This window comes from Embiotoca jacksoni, unplaced genomic scaffold (genome assembly GCF_022577435.1).
Source record: "Embiotoca jacksoni isolate LCO1_2020_lvr unplaced genomic scaffold, fEmbJac1.0.p SCAF_17, whole genome shotgun sequence".
In the NCBI taxonomy this organism is placed as follows: Eukaryota; Metazoa; Chordata; class Actinopteri; family Embiotocidae; genus Embiotoca; species Embiotoca jacksoni.
Genome location: NW_027185307.1, coordinates 10,219,275 through 10,234,497, shown reverse-complemented (window position 1 = coordinate 10,234,497; position 15,223 = coordinate 10,219,275). Strand labels below are relative to the sequence as shown.

Below are 15,223 nucleotides of genomic sequence, written 5' to 3'. Positions count from 1 at the left end.
CACACACACACACACACACACAGACAGACAGACCCGTGCATGCAGAAACATAATTCATTTTCACACTCTTTGTGCCAGCAGGGCAACCACCGACTCGGGGTGAACACAGGTCTGGAGGGTGACTGGTGCAGCCTCATTCCAGTAGGAGGACCCTGCCAAACAATCACCACTGGACTCAAATGGAACCTGAGTGAGCTCCTTGTTGTTTATCTCTATTATTACTATTTTTAGCATTCTGTGGTGTCTTAACAGCTAATTATCTGTCTCCAGCTTTCCTTGGTGCTAAACTTTGCAGGCTCAGTAGAACATATCAGAGTAGCCCGAGATAAGTGTGTGAGGTCTACAGTGGATGAGAAAAAAATGCTTAATCCCTGCAGAGGTTAGAAGACTGCAGGGGGAGTTTAATGTCAAGTCCTGAATTTTTTTTTTTTATTATTATTCACAGTGGAAACAATTTTTAAAGCCGCATAATACGATGCAGTAAAATACAGATGCTTAGTTTGCTTCAGTCAAATGAGGCTGCAGTTTTAGTAAGTTCAATGCAACATGCCACAAAAAGCTTTTAATATTCTTGAGCATTATGTTGAAATCTAATCAGGCACTTGTCTGAGGACCCCTGTGGTTTTACCCCACTCTCACCCTCATGGCCAGCTGTGTTACTTAATGAGTTGGCAGAGACCGAACTGCCCCCCCCCCCCCCCCCCCCAATACGAGGGAAACCTGGACCTTCTGTGCATGGTGTGTCTGCCTTTTGGTGCATCTCCGCTCTCAATATCTGCGTGTGCGCATGTGCGTTTCCAGGACACTATACACTTGAGCGAGCACGCTTACGTAGCCGTGCTTGTTTGACCATGTTTCTATGCATGTTGGAATATGCAAGTGTGTGTACGCGTACTTGCAGCCCCGTTTATTAACTTGTTATTTGTGCATGTGTTTTTTGATCAGCTAAACTGTGTTGTATATTTACTCAGCACACCTGTGAGATGGCCTTCTGAATGGTAATGAGAGGGACTTTATACATGAGAGTCCTATGCAGATTAGCCAGTGATAACAAGATGCATAATTAACCACATGCATATTTAGATGGCTAGAAGTAATGATTTCCCTCCGGGGTCGGAAGGAAGGACCAGCATATGAAACCAAAAATTTGAAATACCGGTTTTTTGAGTTCGACTGCAGCATGTAGGAGTCTTCGTATAGCAACAGTGTGTCTTGTAATATCCTGCTTCTCTGGTGTGTGTGGTTGTTTTCACAGTATAATTTTGTGTCTGTACAGGATTTTCAAAGCATCTTGCTTGGGAAAGCCCAAGTCAGCGCAGTGCCATTCTCGGGTGACACTGAGGCTCTTTAGAAGTCAGTTGAAATGATACCCCACACTTGGGCTCAAAGCATTTCCTTGATGAAAAATATATGATCCTTCTATAAAGAAAGAGTTTTAAGCTGTCAGCCATTACAGGCTTGCTGGCCCAAAGGATACTTTTTGCTTGCATCTAAAAGTTGTTTTTACTTTTGCTTTAAAGAATAAGATTCTGTGATCCATGTTGTTTTGATCCAGAGCATAAATTTGGAATGAGTTATCAGTTTGTGAGCAAACATTTTTCTGGCTATTGTACTCCAAGGGAAGGTGTAGGATGAGCTGAAGTACCCTCTGGCCAAGTTAATTAAATCATGTGTTCACTTTTTTTTCAGTGATCAAAAATGAACATTGTTATGAAATCGGAGACAGTGCACACATTTGCTCAGAGCTCAGGGGTCAGATATCTTAAACCCTCAAGAAAATAGATGCCTAATTCCAGTAGGAGAAAGAAGGAAAATGTGCTTTTGTCATATTTTTTAGTTGACACTTTAAGACATGAAGGCCAGGCTGAGGCACCAGGTTGTTAATTATACTGGACTCTGGAGCACATGGGTCGATGCCCCATGGTACCAGGAGAAAGGAGATACTGCTGGCAGCACAGTCAGCTCCTGAAGGTCACGGCCCAAGCAATCTGCTCCAAGATTTTTGAAGGCAATTTGCAGATAATCTGTGTTCAGATGAAGTATACAAACACTTACATTAGGCATTTGAAAGAACACTAGCTCCCAAAACACCCTCTATCCCACAGCCCCCCCCCTCCCAAACCTGAAGAGCTGAACCTAGAAAGTGAGTTCAATATGTCAGTTGGGGCTGAGAGTAACTGCATTCCTCTTACAACAACACTGCTTTTCAAACATCAATCAAAGCACACAAAATTATAATGCAATGTAAAACAAAACTATTTGGAACAGACTGGAAAGAAGAAAGTAAAAGCCAAAGTAGATTAGAATGTCTTGTAGCTTAAAAACGAAACGTATTAATTGGCAGAATATCTCTTAATTCTTAGAGATAGAAAGCGGAGACAGATCTAAAGTACAGTAGAAATTGACAAAGGAAGACTCATCAAATAATGGCAACCAAAAGAGAAAACAATATGTGGTCACTGTTCGACAGGTGAGGGTGAGACAGAAATGCACTACCTTGCTCATGTTGATTTCTGTCGATGCTTTCCATCTGGATAGCATTTCTATTGAAAAAAAAATAACAACCCCCCCTGACCACACTTCACTTTCATTCTCTATCTCTTTATGTGTTAATTCCATGTCTAAACAACATGCGAATGCCATTTTGCCAATCATATATTGCAGCACTGTACAGTTGCTTTTGGGAACTGGAACTGTACTTTAAACATCTGCCATTTTGAACTGATAGACTTGCCATTGTCTAGGTAAATACTTTATATTGACCTGTTGTGGCATTGCAGTATATACAAGCTGAGTGTACAGGCTTTGCATAAGAAAGTTCCTCGGAGCCATTAGCCTGTTGCACAGCGAAGGAGGAGAGAGGAGGAAGAGACATCTGCAGCATCACTGAGGCAGAGGAGTAAAGCCTCTGGACTGCTGCGACTCAAGAGAGTCTTTGTTGAGACTGCTGTCTAATGAAAGGACTGCACTGCGGTAATGATACTAAAGGAGGTGTATGTGCTACTAAATAATGAAGTGACTCCAGTGGACTAAATGTAACAAAGAGGGGTGGGAAGGAGGAGGGGGAGTTACAATTTTATAATGAAGTGACTTCAGTAATTAGTGTGTGTTTTGTACAGTGTTATGAATACAATTCAGTAAGAAGAATGGTAGCTGCAGAGATAGGTGGGAATTAGTAAACGTAAGTGTAGTACGTGTAGCACTGCTGTAATTCACACTGTCTCTCATTTCCAAAACTGTCATTTTCTTTTTCTGTCTGTTCACCTTCTTTACCTTCCAATTTTCTCTTCTCTTTTTTTCTCCTTTTCTCAGACTCCAACTATCTCTTCGCTCTCATTACGAGATACAATGGCAGCTGAAATACTTATCACCTTCTGTATGTTAATTATTTTTCAATCATCATTTCTAAAATCCTCCCGGGAAACTGTCATGGAATAGTTTCGCTGTGTGTGTGTGTGCGCTCATGTGCTGTTGAGGTGTTGACTGTGCCTCTGTATCTATACATATGAGTTTGGACGGTAGCTCAGGGCAATATTTTTCAATCGAATAAATTTCGGCTGAACGACTGACTGCACTGTCACCTCACAGCAAGAAGGTCCTGGGTTTGAGCATGGCCTTTCTGTACGGAGTTTGCATATCTGGTGTGTGGCTCCATCCCATAGTCACAAAGAAGTTAGATTGGGTGAGTGTAAATTGTAAATTAATAGGTGTGGATGTGATGGACTGGCGACAGGGCGTACCTCGCCTTTGCCCCCACATGACCCTGTTCAGAATAAAATGTGTATAGATAATAGATAGATGGATGTCACACGGACACACGTCGTTATACAACTCACCCTTCTGGTTTTATCTGATAAGTAGACTGGATCGGGTTCATGTCAGGGAGCAAGGCAGTAGCACATTTTATAAAGGGACAAGACAGAAACACACATGACAACATGCTGCTTCTTTGTGTTCTGTATTGTGACAAATAATTAACACTTCTAATATGATAATTATCATCTGGTAATACTGAGTTTACTATCAATATACACCCTACGTGATCCTGCTACTTTTTCAAAGGACATGTCTCTATATTATATGAATTTAGTGCATGAGAAAAATGAAATGGGCAAAGGTAAAAGTAAAGTAATACAAATTGTGTTAATCATCCAGATTACTTGTTCAAAATATTTGTTGGCTATAAACGTATTTAATCCGGAGAAGCCCTGAGGTTGCATATGTCTTGATATCTATCAACTCGCACTTATATGGTGGCCTGTACTTTATGTACATTATCTTTGAGCTAATTCTATCAGTAAAACAACATATACATACCGACCACTCTGCTTTTCTGAGTTTCTCTTCTTTGTGTGGTGGAAATGCTGTTCTCTTTACTACATTATTCCAAACACTTTTTGTTTCACATTACAGCATAAGCCTTCCAGGACAGTGCATGGTTCCGTATGTCTGCAGATGAGGCTACTGTTTTTATATTCAGTACATATACATAGAGACATTGAAGTTAACACCGACCCACATCTGTAAAAATATATATGGCGGATAGAGTCTGATAATGCAATCAGGGCTCCATCAGCAAAGACGATGCCAATATTCATTCATAAAAGTGGAGCATGCAGAACGGTCTTGTGAGGTGGACTGTGAAGAGGGTGTGGTTGGAAGAGAGACAGAGAGGTAGCAGCTGAGTCAGAAGAAATGTGAGGAGGCAGAAGACGGATTTGGGGAAAGAAGTTAGAGCAGGGTGAAAAAAAGGTTAGGACGGGATGACATATGAGAGGGAGAGAAAGAGACCTGTCAGGTGTCTCGTTCATTTGATGTTTGAGGATGCTGACGCAGCGGGAAATGTCAGATTATGGAAGCTGGTGGAAGCTTTTATCAGGCGCTTGCATTTATGTACAGGCGCACACACACACACACACACACACACACACACACACACACACACACAGATGTGCACATTTGCTTTTTCTTTGTGCACAAGACGTTCTTGTTCCCTGATTCCCTCATCTAATCCTCCTCCTCTCTGCTCCTCACCACTTTCATTGCTCCAATTATTTTATATCAGATTACGGATGAGACCATAGGTAGGGAGTTTTTGCAGTGGAGTGAGTTTGCACACTGGTATTTAGTTTCTTTCTCGAGGACGCGTCATCACCGCAGATGCTTGCCAACATGTTAAAACACCTGCCTATCTATTTATCCTTGTCTCATTTTTGTTTGACCCACTGTTATTCATCCGGTCTCTGGTGAGTCTTTTGGCAAGCTTCTGACTTGATGCAGATTTTGGGTAGACACAGATGCATCTTAAGTTTGAAACTGTGCTCTGTGGTTTGTTGCAGGTATAGCTCTGCTTAGAATTAGTACCCATTCGTCAAATGAGCAGAAATCTGTCGTCCAGATATTCAGGCAGTCTTTGCCCAGTCCTTTAATGCGTCACTAATCCAGACAAAACCTCAGAGTGACCAAATACATACAATACAGGACAAGAATCAAGAATACATGTTACTTTAACAGTATAATTCTGACTCATTATTCAAAATAACTTTATTTGTGGGCTTGTCCACTATAAATCTGTAAAAGTATTTTGATTCTAACAAACCCTTTCTGTATAATGGGCTTGTCCAAAATACAGCAGTGTTTTGAACCGCATCAACTTCACTCTAAGCTGAAAGAGTGTGACCATCAGCACAAATTTCCCAAAGAAACCCCCAAACCTCTTTCCCAAACATATTTTAAAAAGGCCATAATTGTATTCACATCATTTGTTTTTTAAAAGTTTCTCTCTTTTATTTATTTATTTTTTATATATGGCACTCTTGCCCTGACCAGACATTCACCTTCTTTCAAAGGAGTCAATTGAGACAAATGAGACCATTACTTGTGGTCAAGGATGGTTTCTTCTTAACACTGCCCTTCCTGCCTTGGTCTCTCTGTGGCAGCAGTTTTCTCGTGGCCTGTGACATCTGTCCGGACACGCTTCGGGGCTTCTGTTTCTAGATCTGCCACATCTGCTACAGTTTGGAGCTCTCTCTTGGCCTTATCCAATAATGTCAACCTGGAGGTGGGAAGTGAGGCGCTTCTCTGCAGAGACAATATGTTAATCATAGTACAGAGACAGATTCTACTTCTTTATCTACTTCTGAATAGTTTTATTATATTAGTGGAAGCTACTAGGAACTTAGAGGTTTTATTTAAACTTAATCCTCTCTCTTAGCTCATTTTAGCTCTGCTGATCTGCAGTCTTGTAAATTTTTTCCAGAAGTCTTTAGTTTTGTTTTTTCAAACTGTCCTTATTCTAAATGTCAAGCAATGCATCTGTTCCTTTCTGTAACCAAATAACACAGCGACTATCTGTGGTAGCTGGCCTGATATTTGTTTTTAGCTTCATGCGCTTATTCCACCTGCACAAAATTTAGTCTCATGATTTATGTGTATTCAGTTCAGTAACCCCAAAATGAACCACACAGTGTTTCAAAGAAATCTCACTGCGTTTAGCTTGATTATACAGTGGGTACGGAAAGTATTCAGACCCCTTTAAATTTTTCACTCTTTGTTTCATTGCAGCCATTTGCTAAAATCAAAAAAGTTCATTTTATTTCTCATTAATGTACACTCAGCACCCCATCTTGACAGAAAAAAACAGAAATGTAGAAATTTGTGCAAATTTATTAAAAAAGAAAAACTGAAATATCACATGGTCATAAGTATTCAGACCCTTTGCTGTGACACTCATATTTAACTCACATGCTGTCCATTTCTTCTGATCCTCCTTGAGATGGTTCTACTCCTTCATTGGAGTCCAGCTGTGTTTAATTAAACTGATTGGACTTGATTAGGAAAGGCACACACCTGTCTATATAAGACCTTATAGCTCACAGTGCATGTCAGAGCAAATGAGAATCATGAGGTCGAAGGAACTGTCCAAGGAGCTCAGAGACAGAATTGTGGCAAGGCACAGATCTGGCCAAGGTTACAAAATAATGTCTGCAGCACTCAAGGTTCCTAAGAGCACAGTGGCCTCCATAATCCTTAAATGGAAGAAGTTTGGGATGACCAGAACTCTTCCTAGACCTGGCCGTCCAGCCAAACTGAGCAATCGTGGGAGAAGAGCCTTGGTGAGAGAGGTGAAGAAGAACCCAAAGATCACTGTGGCTGAGCTCCAGAGATGCAGAAGGGAGATGGGAGAAAGTTCCACAAAGTCAACTATCACTGCAGCCCTCCACCAGTCGGGGCTTTATGGCAGAGTGGCCCGACGGAAGCCTCTCCTCAGTGCAAGACATATGAAAGCCCGCATAGAGTTTGCCAAAAAACACATGAAGGACTCCCAGACTATGAGAAATAAGATTCTCTGGTCTGATGAGACCAAGATTGAACTTTTTGGCGTTAATTCTAAGCGGTATGTGTGGAGAAAACCAGGCACTGCTCATCACCTGCCCAATATAATCCCAACTGTGAAACATGGTGGTGGCAGCATCATGCTATGGGGGTGTTTTTCAGCTGCAGGGACAGGACGACTGGTTGCAATTGAAGGAAAGATGAATGCGGCCAAGTACAGAGATATCCTGGAAGAAAACCTCTTCCAGAGTGCTCTGGACCTCAGACTGGGCCGAAGGTTCACCTTCCAACAAGACAATGACCCTAAGCACACAGCTAAAATAACAAAGGAGTGGCTTCGGAACAACTCTGTGACCATTCTTGACTGGCCCAGCCAGAGCCCTGACCTAAACCCAATTGAGCATCTCTGGAGAGACCTGGAAATGTCTGTCCACCAACGTTCACCATCCAACCTGATGGAACTGGAGAGGATCTGCAAGGAAGAATGGCAGAGGATCCCCAAATCCAGGTGTGAAAAGCTTGTTGCATCATTCCCAAGAAGACTCATGGCTGTTAATATGAGTGTCACAGCAAAGGGTCTGAATACTTATGACCATGTGATATTTCAGTTTTTCTTTTTTTAATAAATTTGCACAAATTTCTACATTTCTGTTTTTTTTCTGTCAAGATGGGGTGCTGAGTGTACATTAATGAGAAATAAAATGAACTTTTTTGATTTTAGCAAATGGCTGCAATGAAACAAAGAGTGAAAAATTTAAAGGGGTCTGAATACTTTCTGTACCCACTGTATATGCACACAGAATTGTTTAGTTTTCATAAGAAGTTGAAAGTGTAAAACCCTGAAAAGGGTTAAGCTTTACAGGACTTATGCGCTCACCCTCTGGCTTCGACCACAGGCTGTTTTCAATGTTTTTAGTTATATGCAAAGAGGAAAGTGCAGTCCATTACTGCTTCCAGAGATTATGCAAAATGTGGCCGAGTTTGTACCACTCTTCGTCATCCTCACCTACATAAACACAGACCGAGTTCTCGCTGGACAGCCTTCAATTGTTGATGGTGTTGCCTGCAGTAATACTTTAAGACCCCCGTCAATTCATTTGCATTAAGTAGCCCTAACCTCTACTTTTCTCTGATCATTTTCTTGGCTGTATTGCATTCCTTTGCCCTTTCTGTAGCCCACAGAAAAGGAGTGGCAGTGGACCGCCCACAGCAAATAACCACTGTAACACTAATCTGACATAGAGGTGTGTCACGGAGTCTCCAAAGCCATGAAAGCAGGAGAGGAGTTACCTACTGGAAACCACTGACATGCTCAGCTCTCGCACAGCAACCTTGAGCTCACACTGTGATTGTGTGTGTGTGAATGTTCAAACAAATTCATTCCTACAGTTATTTGGAAATTGGAGTATGCACCGCACTCTTTAGCATTATGGATTTATTTACACTAATTATAATGTTTAGCGGTGATTAAATCTTGCAGCGCTGAAAACATATTCAACTCGGCAAGCCTCACACACACTGCTTTGCATTTTGAAGCACAATAGTTGGGATGTTAATGACCTGTTCTATTTTCTACCTTTTTCATTGCTGTTTAGTTACCGTTAGAAACAACTTTGGCGAACCCATGAAGTCAAGGTCATCATGTTTCTTGACACACACCTACACAGTACTTCATTCATTCTCCCCATGTGGCCTTTGCATCACATGGACCAGACACAAGCTTCCACAGGTGCAATAAACACACAGAAAATACTCTCTATTACGTTATGCAAATAATTGATGACACCTTGATTTTATGCCAAATATGCAAATGTGTGCAGATTAAGGTTAACGTGTAATGCGAAGCTCAATTTCATGCATGACAGTAAGGAACTATATATTCAACCTACTTAAGCTTAATGTTTATAATACAGCACTTTTAACTGCCAAATAAATGAATAACCCTGTTATCAACCCACTAACAACCAAATGTGTATCGTAGAGATTAAGCCAATTGGTGCATGTTTGTAAAACTACCCTACATAACATATATTCTACATGGCATAATGATCCTTAATCTTACTCCATTATCCCTTGATATGAAGAGAATTGAGCCCTCTGGGCTGGGTGATGGAGAGATTGGGGGTTATAGGCTTTAATTAGAGGCGCTTTCAGACTGGACAAACTTATTCATAGTTCGAATAACTGTCAAAGTAAATAACATCTTGTTTTGTGTCTGCCCTGCTGGAACTGAGGACGATTGTAGTTTTTGCAAAGCTGTTTTGATGGACTTTTTTAAGCTCCGACTGCAAGGTTAGTACTGGCCTCACACAACACGAACATTTAGGGTCATACATGAAGTGGACATTGATTGGTCAAACACTTGAGCCATTGTAGTAGAGCCAGTTGCCATTTTGACAAACTCGTGTGAAATTGTATCCTTGTAAATAAAAGCTCTTAACCTTAGCTTTAAAAAATTTAACAAAAGTGGACCAACAGTGAAGTCCTGGCTCGTACGTCATGCCACAGTGATGATACATTATCAACTGCTGCTATATCAACTTGTCAAAAGAGCTCCCGAATGGATAGTAGCTATCAAGGAGTCCTCATAACTATTTTCATGACAAATCATGGCTGTATGGATACTGTTAGACCTAAATCTGTTAGAGAAGATTGCATAATAACTTTTTTTTATTGGAGCGTTGTTTGAAGGTTTAGTCTTGGCTTAATTTTGAATTTTCTCTTCGTACCTTTTCTTTCATGGATATTGCTTTTGTAGAATTGTTCAGTCTATTTACTTTAACGATATGAAGGCTACTTTGGGAGGTAAAGCTTTTTCTTAGCAGTCATTAACATGATTAAAGCTTCATTCATTCATTCACTAAAGTACTCAAGCCAAACAGCCACACCCGCTGTGAATATTATTTAAGAAGAAGACTGTCTGGATTTGAGAGGATCACTGAATGTTTTAAATAACACATGCAGTTTAAATGGTTGACACATTAAAGCTGTTGCCTCTGGCTTTAGGCGATATCTTGAGCAGCGCTATCAGCAGCTTTTATGGCCTGTGTGTGTGTGTTTAAAGTGAAAATTACATTTTTGAAGTCATGACAATCATACAAGCTTTGACATTTCAGACAGCTAAACTTCTCTCTCCTTGGGATTGGCACTAGCAGACAAAGCTTCTTATTTAGTGAAGTTATAATTTGGGATTTTTATTATCACACTGCTACCTGAAGATGTGGTAATATCTAATTTTAACAGGTTTGGAATTGTTTCAGGTTCTCTTGTGCATTTTCTTTTAGTTGTTTTAAAGACTTAGTGCAAATGTTCATTTACTATGAAGGACTTTTTGATACTGCAGCATATATACAATATCTTAATTATGATTTTCACAGAGGCCACGGCTGGTACGTTACACTGCTTCCGATGGCAACATTTGTGACTTTGAAATAAATAAGCGCTTAATCGAAACACACAGACACCAATATATCACCAGCAGTTTTGAAATACATCGTAGAACCCTGGCAGATGACATGCCTCAGGGTTTATGCTTTGTCTTTAAACACTCATTTCTCATTATGCTTCTCCCTGGTTGCCATCTATTCTGTTCCTTAAGAAGTAAATAGGGGTCAAGAGCTATTGTGGATGAAATTCCTCCAAATGTGGATTTGGAGGACTCCTCACAAAACTTAATTCCAACAAGTTCAGAGCTAAGCTCTTTTGGATGATTATGGTTATGAAGGTCAGTGACACAATGGGTCTCCACCTGTGACTGACTGAATAATACCCTTTCTTTCTCTGTGTGTGTGTGTGTGTGTGTGTGTGTGTGTGTGTGTGTGTGTGTGTGCATGTGTGCGTGTTATGTGTGCATGTGCAGAAAACCTCCTTGTGACTCAGCCCTCTTCCATCTGACAGCTTAATATTAAAAAGCCTTCATCCTGCAGCTACACTGTCTGAATTATGGCTTCTGGCACCGTCCATGTGTGTGTGTGATTGTGTGTTAAAACCTGCTTTGTCATGATGTTTTTGGCTTAACGTGGATCATTATGAACAGCAAATTTGAATAGCTGTCATCCACAAACCAACCCTTCCCTGCATAGTGTGTGTGTGGGCATGAATGTATCTTTTATATGCTTGTGTTTCACATTAGCTGGGCGTGCATGTGTGAGTGTACACATTTCCTTGTGCTCTTGTTTGTATTTCACTCCGCGTTCGCTTCCTTTTATGTATGGGAAAGCAGATACACTGCATATGTTTATGTGTGTAGGTTAGTGTGTTTTGCATGTGACAAAAAGCAAGAGAAACTTCTGTGCACAATGAACAATGCCTGTCAGCCCGCTGATGATAGAACGGCTGAGGAGGCTTTCTACTGTACGGTTTCCATTCAAATTCATATGCAAAGAAGTTGCTGTTCTCCACAACACTGGCTCCTTGTAACTTCCGTATCATCAGGCTCATAAACACAAACACACACACACACACATTCACAGAACTGGGAAATAAATCGGTATAAAATCCATATTATGATATGATCATAAATTTAATTTGTTGTTATGATACAAATCCAAACGCTACGTTCCAAATGGCAATAAACTATCTAAAACCGCACCATGTGGGGACATGGTTGTTGTGCCAGAGCATTATTTGCAAGTATGACAAGCCTTTCTCAAGACACTGCCAAATTGTATAATTACAACAGGATGCTATAATGTTGTTGTTGTTGTTATGATAGAATAAAAAGACAGTGAGTATTGAACTCAGGATCAAATGTTGGATCTGAGTTAGACAATCGCTCATAACCCACTGCATTATCACTGTAGATACATGACACACACTGTAGGGAAGGAAGTACACTTGAGGCATATGTTTGAGATTGGTTCCTGCATGTACTGTATAGTGCAAGTAAAATGTGTAATATAACAATGGGAGTCAAATATATCAAGAGCCAATACATGTTGACTCTTGCCGTAAAAGATTTTTGGCCATTAGCTGCTTCACAGTTAAGCAATAGAGCGAAGTTACTTTCCCCATTCACATTGCATTTAGAATGTGTATTTTTTTTATTTTTTTTTAAAGCTGACAGTTTACATTTAGTTCTGGACAGTTTAATTATATCACATTATGTTATCAGCAGATGAAGTTTGTCAAGTTGTTACATCCAAAAACATCTGCTTCATGTGGACTTGAAGGTTATTTCTGGACAATAAATTCTACCAGGTGGTCAATTTATTAGAAGTTCTGGAGCTTTAATCTTATCCCATGGTCTTCATACAAGTTATTTAAAGTGCTTTTTAATGATCCCCATGTTAGATGGCAAAACTCTTTATATCAATGTACTTGTTTTAAATTTCTTTCAATATCTCCACTGATTATTTAATTTATATATATTTCATCTGTAGCTCTCTGTTTTTCAGAAAATGCACTTTATTATAGTATGTTTACTGCATATATATTTTATAAATTACAGATAAAGAATGTCCCTATCATTACATACCAGGTTTCCACTACCTTTATAATGCCATTTTTGGGCCCCACCTAAGCCAAATTATTGCAGAGTGCTTGAAATGAACTAAATGACTTATCCCTTCTTTAGGAAGTTTTGTCTTTAGGCTTTTTAGTTGTTGTTTGTTTATTATCTGGTACAGCACAGACATGGCAATAATAATGGTTAAATGTTGCAGTTTCTTATTGAAAAATGTGAATTTTGCTTGGGGGAAGGACGCCAAAATCCCCAATAGGTGCACCACTGCACAGGTCTACCACAAAGCAAGGGAAAACACTATGTACTATATGCTGTTATAGCATATACTGCGGCGATTTTGTCCCCTATCCTTAATGCCTTCAGTCTTACACATGCTACTGTATAAAACAGCATGTACATTTGAGTGACACGTATAAACACCCATCCGTCCACACAAACGTATATCCACATGATTTCTTTCCCTCTTGCTCTTTCTTTCTCTCCTGTTCTTCACCCCTTCCAAAGATCACACTTAATACACGGATAAAGCTTTATACTCTTCAGCTCTATTTTATAGACAGTGAAGCGCTGCTTTTAAAAGGTCATCAGGATGGTAAAGGATCCTCAAATAGCCCATCAGGTGGTGTGTCTTAACTCATTGTCTCGGAGAGGTGCACAGGGACAATACCAAGGCACCTGCAAACACACTCGCATAAACTAATGCAACATGAGACACATAGACACACGTGCACGAGTCCAACACAGACCAGGTGCCGAGTTTGATAAAAAACAAACACATGATGAACACAGATGGATTTTAGTGGCAAAGTCTCTCAGAGTGCCGAAGCAATCGAGAAATCTTAATTAAAAGTAAACTTTGGGCAAGATTAGAAAGCTTGCCCTCACTGTTAATGAGAGCACGCTGTTTATGAAATGTAAGCCTTCAAAACCACACTGGAATGCAAATGAGATAGTGTTTTAATAAGGACTTCACTACATGTTCCATATTTTTAGCTTCACTCTGAACATGAAGAATCACCGTGAGAGCATGCGGTATTTTGACAGCAGAACGAGTTGCATGTAGCCTAATTAATGCTCATGGGAATGGATTAGGTCACATACAGTATAAGTACAGTTGATAAATATCTTTAGCACTTGATGGGTTCTATTCTGTAACCGTCCCTGATCATTGACCTGTGAAAGTAGTGACAAAAATAGCCCCCCACTTCTTACTGGCCTCTGCTTTAACACACTACTGACAAGCAGCAGGGAGTTTGGTTGTGTTGAAGTTTTAATTGAGGTTATGAGATGAGATTTCTGGCTCCGACTCCCCATGAACATTCAGCCCCCATATTATAAATAGTGAGAGCATTTTGGTTGCAAATCGAATATGTGAAATACCTGCGGGGAGAAAAAAAAATACACATTTTGATGTGAAATCAGAAACAATAAATCGTCGAACATGTTGACAGGGCTGCCTTTAAAGTTTTGCTTCAGCAGCAAAGATGAAGTCATGCAGCTTAAGCCTTTAGCATTGTGAAGCCGCCAATATCAGTATTCAGGAAGCATTCTAAATACTGGAAAGGATTGTTTTCAAAGGAGGGCGAAGCCGTGCACTTTATCTTGTAGTCAAACAGATAGATGTGTCTGACAAACTTGGTTCAGTGAGGTCTAACCCAGTGTCCCTGCCAGAGGCAGACATCTCTACTGTAAGATCTCTCCTTTTCTTTCTCTTTCTCAAGATGCAAACATGCACCCTGCCCTTCTCCTATTCTTTTCATATCTCTTTTCTCTTCTTTCCCTGCCAGTGTTTTTCTGCTTGTACTCTCGCCGCGTGTTTTTGTCTCGTTCTTTTCAGGGATTCAGCATAAAGAAATGAATCTATTCTCCCCTTATCTCTCCGTCTTTCTTTTTTTTTTTTTTTTTCCTCCTGTTGCCTTTTCTACACGTTCTCTTCCTCTGCTACACCTTTCCACATAATGACATCCCCCTCTCTCTGCCCTTCTCCTCCCTCATCCCGCCACTCTCTCTCTCTCTCTCCTCGCTCTCATTTCCTCCCTCTCTCATTCACTCCTCCTTCGCCAAGGTCCTAGACAGGGGAAATGAAAAGTGTATGTATGCTGTAGCAGCACAGTGTGGCAGCAGGAGGGAAAACTGCTGTTTTATGGTTTTATTTATGGATCTGTAGATTTCTGACGCTGTGCACATCACACATGGGGGAAGAGGTGGGAAATGAAGAGCAGCCTGACGTGAACTGCTGCTAGTACCCCCAGTGGAGCTGCAGACTAGCAAGGAAGCAGAGGAGTACACACACACACACACAGTATCGAAACGCTTATACTTAAGTATTCATGGCAGGAAATTAATTTTCACGAACACATCAACTCTATGAACTACTAACCCCTCCATCAAGCAAAACACACCAACAATCTTATCGTACCCCCC

General features: G+C 40.4%; 1 protein-coding gene across 5 annotated transcripts in view; it reads left to right on the top strand.

Moving 5' to 3' along the window:
• tpk1 (thiamin pyrophosphokinase 1) overlaps positions 1-15,223 on the top strand; it is a 70,182-nt gene that overhangs the window by 44,649 nt on the left and 10,310 nt on the right. For 4 of the 5 annotated variants that reach the window (XM_069151558.1, XM_069151560.1, XM_069151559.1 and 1 more), the window contains exon 8: positions 82-190. In XM_069151558.1, the coding sequence (XP_069007659.1) occupies positions 82-190 (109 nt within the window). Of the gene's footprint in view, positions 1-81; positions 191-3,312; positions 3,377-15,223 lie in introns of all 5 variants that reach the window. The other variant, XM_069151563.1, reaches the window with a different exon arrangement.